General features: G+C 41.4%; 2 protein-coding genes across 2 annotated transcripts; one reads left to right on the plus strand and one right to left on the minus strand.

Annotated features, from left to right (window-relative positions):
• The first annotated feature begins 2,694 nt into the window (after positions 1-2,694).
• Positions 2,695-3,919, plus strand: LOC133886703 (NAD(P)H-quinone oxidoreductase subunit T, chloroplastic). Its single transcript, XM_062326492.1, has 2 exons — positions 2,695-3,105; positions 3,351-3,919. Exons 1-2 carry the CDS (start codon positions 2,792-2,794, stop codon positions 3,769-3,771), a joined length of 735 nt encoding a protein of 244 aa, XP_062182476.1. The 5' UTR covers positions 2,695-2,791; the 3' UTR covers positions 3,772-3,919.
• Positions 3,908-9,948, minus strand: LOC133886702 (pyruvate kinase 1, cytosolic-like). Its single transcript, XM_062326491.1, has 16 exons — positions 9,695-9,948; positions 9,109-9,205; positions 8,880-8,977; positions 7,521-7,676; positions 7,197-7,274; positions 6,987-7,118; positions 6,375-6,455; positions 5,931-5,999; positions 5,760-5,849; positions 5,247-5,391; positions 5,077-5,165; positions 4,903-4,998; positions 4,748-4,815; positions 4,563-4,662; positions 4,388-4,444; positions 3,908-4,275 (listed from the first exon to the last, which is right to left on the minus strand). Exons 1-16 carry the CDS (start codon positions 9,764-9,766, stop codon positions 4,117-4,119), a joined length of 1,587 nt encoding a protein of 528 aa, XP_062182475.1. The 5' UTR covers positions 9,767-9,948; the 3' UTR covers positions 3,908-4,116.
• Between the last annotated feature and the right edge of the window lie 1,105 nt (positions 9,949-11,053).

Raw genomic sequence — 11,053 nt, forward strand, 5'->3', positions numbered from 1 at the left:
TCTAGTGGTAGGGGAGTTGGGAGAGTCTTAGCATGAGTGTCTAGAGAGCTTTTGTTTCAGGGGGAGTTTAGGAGTTTGAGTAGTTAGGTTCGGCTTGTTGGATGTTATGGTTTTTTATGTAATGACAGGCTATTTGATTCTCTCTATTGATGTGTTTTGATTGTCATCACATTGTGTTTAATTTCATGCTTATTTAATTCTTATTCTTATAACATGATAGGTTGTTATATTGCTGAACTTTCTCTTACTTTATTGATATATGCTGTCAATTGCCTAGTATGATAGGGTGTATTTTGATTCATATTTCTATATTCTCTTTTGTGTTGTTATCAATCACCAAAAAGGGGGAGATTGTAGCATCTAGGCCCCTATGTAAGTTATAAATGTTTCAGTGATTAATGATAACTGTATCATTGTGACTAACAAATTTGTTTTGAATAGTACCAAAAATTTTAGTTCATAATGATGATTGGGTATTCTTAGTCCCTAAGTTGATTATATGGACGATCAAAGGACATGTTCATCAAGATTAAGAATCTTCTAGTGATAAGTGTCACAAAGGAGATGAATGACACTTAGTAGTATATGTCTTCTTTCTTAGTCTTTTTGACCGTACTATAAAGAGAGGCTAAGAGAAGAGCTTGATCTAATTGAATCTAGACTTGGTTTGATGCATACTTATAAAATTCTAGCACTAGGTAGCTCATAGAATCCTATAGTTGAGATGTCGTGAAGTTAGAGCTCAAGAAAAGATTGAATTGGACGAGGTCAGTGATTTTAGCCCTACCGGATAGTCCGATGTTGTGTTTTTTTTGTTCTCACCGGATCATTGTCCCTTGATCTAGAACATAAGACATTGAGTACACAGGATGATCCGGTGTATAAGTGTGATATTCACTGGAAACTTTTCTCAATGACACGTGGACAAAGTTTTGAGAAGTGTTACATCGGATAGTTTGATGATAGTATGATGGGATTACTGGAGATTTTCAGCAGAAGCAATTTTTTCCCAGTGAAATTGAAGTTAAACTCACCGAATTATCCAGTGATGAAAAGATGAGAGCACAGGAGCATTTCTTGCAGAGAAGATTTTTTTGTTTTAGAAGAAGTTACACTCACCGGATGGTCCGGTGAAGGCAAAGAGGAATCACCGAACTAATTTTTGCAGAGAGATTACTTCGGACAGTTTAAAGTTTCTTAGTTCACCGGATGGTCCAATGATGGACAAAATAAGCACCAGAGCAATTCTTGTAGAGAAGGGTGCAGCTGTTTGAAAATTGGAGATCAACTGACTGGATGGTCCAGTGCTAAAGTTATGATCACCAGATGCTTACATCGGGCTATCCTCAGTAGTAACGGCTAATGACAGCTAGCATGGTGTGGTTTTGAAAGTTGTGCTCGCCAGATTGTCTGGTGATTGTGAGGAGATACTCACTAGATCATCCGATGTTAACAGAAAAGGTGGGTTGTTAGGCAACGTCTAAATTTAGATCTCTAGCCAATAAATACCCCCTTACTTGGTTTCAGTTGGCTCTCTTGCGACCCCAGAAGAGCTCACACGATGTGTGTGTCATCAAGAAGCAAGAGAGTGCAGTTGAGTGAATTCCAAAGTTCTCAATTAAAGTTTAATGACATATTTAGTGTTTGGAGAGTAGCAAGTGTGCATATAGCTGTAGTCTCGGCTTGAGCTTTGTCAAGTGAAGCTATTGGCTTGTTACTCTTGGTGGTTGGCAACATCTAGCCAGTTTTTGGTGATTGAAGGTGTCTCGGTGAGCTCTCGGAGTTCTTGTAGGAGAACTGGAAAGAGCTATATGCTTAGTTTGATTCCCACCAATCTGGAGATGGAGAAGTGACAATCATAAGTGAGCACTTGAGACTTTGTGACTCAAGGTGGAGCAATATCTTTTGTGGATTCTCCAACGAGGATTAGGAGAGAGTGCCAACTCTTCGATACCTTAGGAAAAAATCGGTGTTTTCTTGTCTATCTCATTACTTTCTCGTATTTACATTCAAATATTTTACTTCCTTGCAAGTTTTACTTTCCACATTTACTTTGTGTTCTAGCTTACTTATTTTTCATGCATCCGTCTAGTTTGATCGTATAGTCATATTTCAATTTATCTAGACTAAGGTTACTACTTGTTCTAGAATTCGGTATGAGTAAATTTTTAATAACCCAATTTACCCCTTTTTTGGGGCCATTCGATCCTTTCAATGGGGCGATGTCGGCGTTGACCGTTCTGGGCACATGCGCCAGGCGAGAGGGGAGCTTGCAGGGCGGCACGACGCATCGGCGCAACAACACATGTTGCAGGGTGTCGGCTCGAGCGGCGATGGGAAAAGTGAGAGAGAGAAAACAGAAAAAGAAGTGGAACCCTTTAGGCGTGATGCCGTACCTTTGACCTACGGCACCATGGTCTTTGGCATCGTGCTGACATTCCAACACACATTTTACGTGGCAAAGAACGGCACTAAATGTGGTGACACTGAGCAATGGGCTAATAACGCCAAAGGTCATGGCGATGTGCTAAAGGTCCATTTTTAAACAAAGTTTTCTGGAAGTATAAAATTGTTTTCATAAAGGGTCAAAAGTAAAAATTCCATGTCAGACAAATGTCAATGACCTTTCAAAGGTAATTCGATGTAAGAAACCGTATCCCTGGTAGGTCCCACCTCATCGCCTTCCTACCACACTCGCACGTACTGACACCTCAGGCTCAGCTCCCGTAGTCCCGTCCATAACCTCGAATACTCCCCGGTGCCGGTGCGCACAAGCACACACTCCTCCCTCATGGCAGCATCCACGACCTCTCGCCCCTTCATGCCCTCCCTCGACCGGAACCAAGCTCGCAGCCGGCGGCGCACAAACGTCGTCGTCGTCGCCGCTGCGGCAGGTAGCTCGCCGGACGCCGAGCCGGCCGCGGGGGCGGCGGGACAAGGGAAGAAGAAAACGGTGGACACGCGAATACACTGGTCAGACCCGGACGAAGGGTGGATAGGAGGGAACGCCAAGAAGGACGGCGACGACGGCCGCGGCAGGAGCAGCGAGCCTTTGGGAGGGAGGTTCGCCGACCTCATCAACAACCCATCCGAGTCTCACTACCAGTTGAGTTCGATCTCCAATCCAAATTGAAATTCTAGCACAAGTAGAAGGCCTGTAGGTAGAAAAACAGAGCACAAATGCCGTTCTTATCTACAGTACTTCTGGATCGTAGCGGAAATTCAATCGATCTCAATTATTATCCTCCTGATGGATTTATTTTTTTAGAAAAACAAGCGCTAAACTCTTTCCAGGATAGTGTTCTTCAGCTCAGTATGTTCCTAATGGCTATGTAAACTAACCCAACCAGGTTCCTGGGGGTAGCACCTCAGGCGGACATAGAGGAGATCAAGGCGGCGTACCGGCGGCTGTCCAAGGAGTACCACCCGGACACGACGACGCTGCCGCTCAAGTCGGCGTCGGAGAAGTTCATCCGCCTCCGCGAGGTGTACAACGTGCTCAGCAAGGAGGAGACCCGGCGGTTCTACGACTGGACGCTGGCGCAGGAGGCCGAGAGCCGACGCCTGCAGCAGCTCAGGTCCCGCCTCGAGGACCCCTACGAGCAGGACCTCCAGAGCTACAAGTCCGTGCCGGACATGGTCGATCGCCTCGGCGGCAAGAACATGAAGCTCAGCGACCAGGCCATGACCGCGCTCACCGTCGACATCGTCATCATCATCTTCTCCGTCTGCTGCATCATCTACGCTGTGTTCTTCAAGGAGCAGTACTGACGGCAGCATGTCAGCAGCAGCAAGCTTGCAGGAAGATATAGGTAAATTAACTGATGATAAGATTGTCTTTTCGGACATTATATAATCCTATATTTGTAATGTCAAATAGAACAAGACGGTAACTCATCGGTATATTTGTGTCCTCAAATCATAATTCCAGTATAATTCTCTGGGACAATAATCTTGGTTTATTGAGTCAAAAGATAACAAAGGGGCAAAAGCGCCTAACAAGACAACTGGGGAATATGCTGTACTCTCTAGTCATCTCTGGTTAAAGTGAAAGAGAGAAAAGGTAATCCCATACAAACATGAAACAATTGCACGGGAGTGTGGTGTGTCTAATGCTTAAGAATCGTCGCACTCAATGATCTTAACAACAGAAGAATCACCAATCTTTTCAAAAATTATCACCCTGTCAAAAGGCTTTACTATACCGACTGACCGACCATAGTTCAGCGCAAGTTTTATCCCATACTCTTCCTTTGTCAGCCCACCAGTTTCAGCCTGTTGCAGAGTTCAAAGATACCTGATTACTTCTATTTTTACATAGCTCTAATATTAGCAAGTAATAATATTAGCAAGTAATAATATTAGCAAGTAACAGCTGCATACATACCTCATCAGTACTCCCCATTAAAGGGTACACGCCTCTTACTGCAAAACATTGCCTTGCCTGAAAGTGATTCAACAATGGAAAAATATAATTTTGCAGATGGTGAAAGAATGAAACTCAATTAAAAATTATGAAAGAATGAAACTCAATTAAATCTAGAGATATGAAAGTTAGTTACCTGCGTTGTGCCATAAGAACGCCACTTTGATGGATCAGACCCTTCACGTGGGAAGATGACTGCTAAAACTGGCATTGGCGGCCTGTACTTAGCAACTAACCTGCAGACAGATAAGCATAAAGTGAATTAGTTGCTTTATATGACGGGAACTTGTTTAGTGAGGCATTGGGAGTAATGTAGAGCACCTAGCAGCTCTCCCTGAGAATGTGAACACAACAATTGCAACAGCTTTTACTTTCATTGCAGAACGAACCTAGAGATAAAGAGTGAACAATGGTTGGTCATTAATATTCTAGATTAGAAAAATTGTATCTGTTACCAATGAACTAACAGTATTTACCGCTGCTGATGCCACGGATTCCTCATGGGGCATTGGGTCACCTACATGCCTCATTACTTTCTTGAACTGAAGTGGCTGGTTATACACGGTCTCAGCCTAGTGGATTTATCATTGATCAGTCAATTATTTCCAATGGTTCTATTACAATTTATTCTTAAATAAGAAGAGACATACTTCCGCACATATTCTTCCCACAGTACTCACTGTGTCAACAGGATAAAGCCCTCGAAGTGTCTCCGCACCAAGCAAAATACCATCAGTTCCTGGAATTTGAACAGCACAGGAAATAAGTATGGCATTCATATAGTGGTTGAAATAATGAAATGTAGTGAATGTTCACAGACCATCTAGGACAGCATTTGCAACATCAGTTGCCTCCGCACGTGTAGGGCGTAGGTTGTCAATCATGCTGTCCACAACCCTAGTGATGATCACAGGTTTACCCTCCAGATTGCATTTCTGAATAGCTGTTTTTTGGAACATGAAAACCTGAAGGGTCAAAAGTAAACATGTTATGACACAGCAAGAATGATACGCAGTTATAAATAACACTTATACAAATTCTGCACAGACACTAAAGGTTGCAGCAGTATTTCCAGGAGTTTCTGCAGCCTATAAGAACCAAATGAGACACTAGAACTGGACATTTATAAGCATATAAATGGTGGACTTTTGCACCATAATAATGGAGATTGTGTTGTATTTATATCACTGTATTAGTTAACAATTGAGTACTATCGCAAGGCTTAATTCATAGACATGAATATAGACATATCTGATAACATGCTAGGGATAAACAATGGGGATTTTATGAATAGGGATAAACAATGGAGATTTTATGAAAGATCAGAATTTACATTTTCTGGTGGAAGGTCGATTCCAAGGTCTCCTCGAGACATAATGACACCATCTGCCTCTGCGATAATTTCATCAAAATGATCCAAACCCTAGCAAGAAATACACAATGCAATAATCACAACATAGCAATGAAACTGACAGCAGTATCTTCATAAAAGCATGAGAATTACCTCAGAATTTTCGACTTTCGCATATATCTGTGTGTCATGAAGGTCATGTGATTGTAAAAAGGCTCTAAGCTGCATACCACAAATATCTGGGGATCAAAAGTGTATCCAAGACTATCATGAGGATAGCAAGAATAGCTTATAATGGTACGAAGAATGTGTGGCCTCAGATAAAGGGAGAAACAGTTACACACTAACACCATATCTATGAAATATAATGCAAAGATCAAACAAATTGATCAACATATTATTTGTATTGAGTTTCTCCGGGCACCAACCAATTTCTGTTTTTCCTAGTGGAATCAACATCACATGAAAGCCGCAGATAAATAATTTACTAGGAAAAAAAAACATAAAAGGAAAACAAAGGAGTAGGAGGGTGATATAGTATTCAACTGAATGTTTAATTTAAGTGCAATAGTAGCATAATTAGGAAAGAAAACTCACCTCCCTGACATCCTCAGCGGAGCGGGTATGGGAAAGCGATATAATGTCAACGTTGTTATGTGAACCCCAAGTTGAAATGACCTATTTCAAGAAAACTGTACTCAGGACAATCTTGAAAAGATATAACAGCATCAATATGCACTTGTACACAGATATGTGTCAAACACAACTTGGGAACAAAGAATAAAGTAATATCTAAAGAATTCAGTGTTTAACTTTAAGGAAATTGGTTTGATGAATCTGCAGCTAGAGACTTAACAACAGAGTGAACATCAGAAAGAAACAAAAGATATCATGTTCACATGTGGCTTGATAGTTGTGTTTACATGCTGTGACAGCAACACAAATCTTTCATACTTGCAGCATATTAACTTGTGACAGGCCAACCAGCAAAAGTGTTCTCTTTCTCTTAAGAAATCATATAATTTCTCCGGTTGAGTTAATATCGAATGAAAATATAAATAACAGAATACCTGAAATTGAACCATCGTTACTACTGTACAAAAAAGCTGTTTGCCTAAATCTTTTGTACAGGCAAAATGTAAAGTAAAAAAATGTAATGACAATATAAACCCCAGTGATAAAAAGAAACTTAAAGGCGGTCCACATTACTTGTTTATCATATTCGCTCAAAGTCGGCAAACTGATGTGGACTCGTGAAACATGCAAAGTGAAAATGGGGCCAGCAAGTGTAGCTGTGTTCTTCACAAGACAATTCACATTTTCACCAGAAGTCTCCAGAACCTGCAGAGTAAATCACACAAGAAAATGTAAATACTGCAGAATGGCATGTAATTGAGAAGCATTTACAAATCCACATACCTCAAGCCACACAGATGTTGTTTCACTTCCTGTGAAGAGATATTGACCCATGAAAAGAGTATCACCCTTCTTCACAGCCTGAATTCACAGAAGGGCAATATAGTTAAATATGCGATATCTCCAAGATTTTGATTATGAAAAGTCTATAGAAACGGTTACTACAAGGTATTTCACTGACACAATATAATTTTTTTTTAAAAAGGTTTCTTACTACTGCGCAAATACCTTCAATTCTACCTGATGCAGTAACACAAAATGCAATATTTCAAGTATAAATAATACATTAACAATTCAAATAATAAATTGTCCGCAATATCCACTTACTTTTGCAAGATTACCAAATTTGATTGGTAGGATCTCAGCAGAGGGAGCTTTAGAAAGATCTGGAGTTATGATGACATGATTCCCAGCTTTCAACTCAATTGGCCCACCAGTGGAATTATGAACTTGAATTTCTGGACCCAGTGTATCCAGCATTACCTATATATATAATAAACCAAGTTAGATATTGATATGGTATGCCTCTTAACATCAATCTCAAAAGTAGAAAACAAAGGCAACACATACCAGTACAATAGCATTAGAAGAATGGACAAAGCCAACCAAAATGAAAAAGTTAAAAGGCATGAATGTTCCAAAAGCTAGAAAGAATTTCAGTATGCTAGCTCAAGAAAAATAAATAAATTAAAGAATAGCACGGAAATTAGTATGTACATAAAGCAAATCTAAACAGGCATTTCCGAATATGGTGTATATCAAAAATGGACAAACTAAACTAACATTTACCATTGCCACAACCAGTCCAAACAGAAAGTTCACATTTTTGTCAATTATTTCAGAAAACATGTCTAAGTCCAGACCCAATAGAAGACATTCTGACAACGTATCACAAATGGTAAATTAGATTAATTTCATGATACAAGAGCAGCAATTCTTTACTTATGTCATCTCCTATGTCACTGCTGAAGCCAGAAGCTCCATTATATTTCACCAAGTTCCAGTGAATAAATCATTTTTCAAAAATTCGAGCCTTTCACATTGCAAGATGTATGCATATGGAATGACAAATGGAAACTTTGACATAGGAAAACTGTAAAGCGGAAATCCCATGTGTCAAAGAGTTTTGGACAATTCCATAGCTAACAACATAAAGTAAATAGAAGCATGAATAAAAATAAATTAACCAAGAACATGGGAAGCATTTTTTTAAAGAAAGGAACATGCTCTACATCGGCATCTACAGAAAATGGGGAAAATCTGATGTGTATGGATCTAAGCATTTACTATTCTCCGTATGCCCATTACGCATTAGAAGACCAAAATGATTTCATAAGTGGCATTACAAAAGTCTGGTGAAAGTTCACTTTTTACCTAGAAACCAAATTTCAATAATAAAAAAAACATGTTACCTTGAAACTGATTTAAATGTGTAAACCATAAAACACCCCACCAAGAAAGTCAGAAGTGAAAAAAAATATTGATCCATAATGTGACATAAAGTATTATGTAGCTATATTTTTTCTCTTTTTTGGAAGGTAACTATTAAGTAGAACAGACACATTTTCCCGATATTCTAGTTACTGTATGCTCAACCGTATCAATGTTTGCACACCAAAAGATAGTTCACCAATCATGTTCTGAAATGTTAATATTTGAATATGAAGCTGTCAAGTGCCAACTTACAGGGCACAACTTCTTGACATTGTGTGCCGCTTTCCTCAGATTGTCAACGGCCTCCTGGTGATAAGTAGCATCCATCCATGAGAAATCGAACCGTGCAACTGTAAAAGGAAACATACACATATCACCATCACTATTGAGTAATGTAAACAATCACAACAGAATCACAAGACTAGTCCTGTTGCAAATAAATTAAATCCAGTTACTGAGTAAGTTGTGTCCAAACTCAAACCTGACATTCCAGCGGTGAGGCATTGTTCAATAACCTCGACTGAGTGCGAGTTGGGCCCAAGCGTCCCAACAATCTTGGTGAGGGATGGGAATACTTTCTGCACAGGTAAACACGGCAAGGCGTAAGGGCCATATACGTCATCCTCGAGACCAAATCGATGTTTCGTTTCAGCAATCAATGTTTCAATGCAATTATGCTAAAGCTTATCAAATCCTCTCAATCACAAATTCCACACCATTTCAACAAATCTGTGCCATCACAGGGTGTCGCACGCAACTTGACCCTACCACTAAACCCCACCCCGCGCGGCCTCCCTCCTGCGCGACGCGAGTCGCACGCATCGATCGTGAAATGGATCACCTACATTTCCGCGGACCCCACACTCTCTCCGCATCTCCGCGCACCAAATCGAATCGAGTCGAATAAAACCAACCGACCGACCAAACACACGATTCGCCGCACCCAGGTGAAGAGCTTCGAGCCGGCCAACGCACGCACGCCGCAGAGGCACGGTCGATTCAAGCGCGACATCCATCGGAGGCGAGGAGCGAGAGAAATGGAGGCGAGGTGAGGTGAGGACGCGTACGGGCTTGGTGGGGACGAGGACGGAGGCGAGGCGGATCGGCTCCTCGAGGAGCATGTGGCTGGCGCCCTGCATCTCCTCCCCCTTTTGGAAGCTTCTGGAAGGCCCTGAGAGCGGGGGGAGTTCCTCCTCCGACTCGATGCGATCGCCGCGGCTTCGAGCAGGGCAACGACGAGGGCGAGAGAGAGGAGAGAGCAAGTCGTGGAGAGAAAGAAAGAAAAAAAAAAAGAAGAGGAGCGAGCGAGCACGCGTGGCGTTCGGTTTTGGCATCTCTTTTGCTTTGAACTCCTCGACGGTTTGAAGCGACAACGCACCCCCTACCTGGTGTCGCTGACTCGTGGGCCCCGCATTCCGTGCAACCGTTGGCATCCTGCTGGATGTGGGGTCCCTCAGCGTGAGATGCGCGCGGACGGCGGAGGGTTAGGTTACTCGAGGGCTTAAGATGAAAAGGCTTGCGCTGCGTCAGCCACTGCGTGAATGGGCTGGGCCTGTGGGTTGGGTTAGAAGGGGAAGGCCTAGTGGAAATGGCTTAAGATATGGAGTTTTTTATTTTTTTATTTTTTTATTAAAAATTTAAATAAATATATTTCTCGTGAAAAAAATTGTAAAACTAACACTGCAGCCCTCTGAGAGGGCAGTTAGGCCCCTTTACCGTTCCTAGAAGGACGAGTGATCTAACCGCCCCCTCAGAGGGCGGCAAGAAGGTGCCCGCCTCGAGCCAACCCCTTATCGCCCCCTAAGAGGGTGGGTACGGCTCCTTACCGCCCTCTCAAGGGGCGGTAAGGGGGCTGCCCGCCCGCACCCACCCGCCTCCACCCTTTGCTCCCTCCTCTATAAAAGACCCTAAAATTATGTAAAATTCATATTTTTTCGATAAAAGAAAAAACTTTGAAGAGGATGGAGAGGAGAGGAAGAGAGCGCGGTAAAGCCCTGCTGTATTTGATCCGCGGATTTGAAGATCACTTTCTGGTAAGTTCTTGTATACTTATTGTTGTTAATTAGTACAGTAGCACTATATGACATAGGGTTTAGACATGTATGACCTACGGTTTAGAAAATGCTGTATTTAGTATAAAATTATCAATATTACTTACAACATGGTAGGACAGCAATTAAATACAGAATATTTTTTGTAGTATGTTAGTTTTGAATATGTAGATTTTATAGAGTAATAATTGTACGGTTGTATTGTGTGACATATGAGCTAGCACTGTATGATAATAGTATGACCTAGGATGTAGCGTTTAGAAAATGGTAGTATACTCTGAAGATTAATTCTGACATGGTAGGATAGCTATTAAATGTAGATTGTATAGAGTAATATTTGTAGGTAAGTTTGGGTAGGGTTATTATTGAAAATCT

Source organism: Phragmites australis, chromosome 12, assembly GCF_958298935.1.
Source record: "Phragmites australis chromosome 12, lpPhrAust1.1, whole genome shotgun sequence".
Classification (NCBI taxonomy): domain Eukaryota; kingdom Viridiplantae; phylum Streptophyta; class Magnoliopsida; order Poales; family Poaceae; genus Phragmites; species Phragmites australis.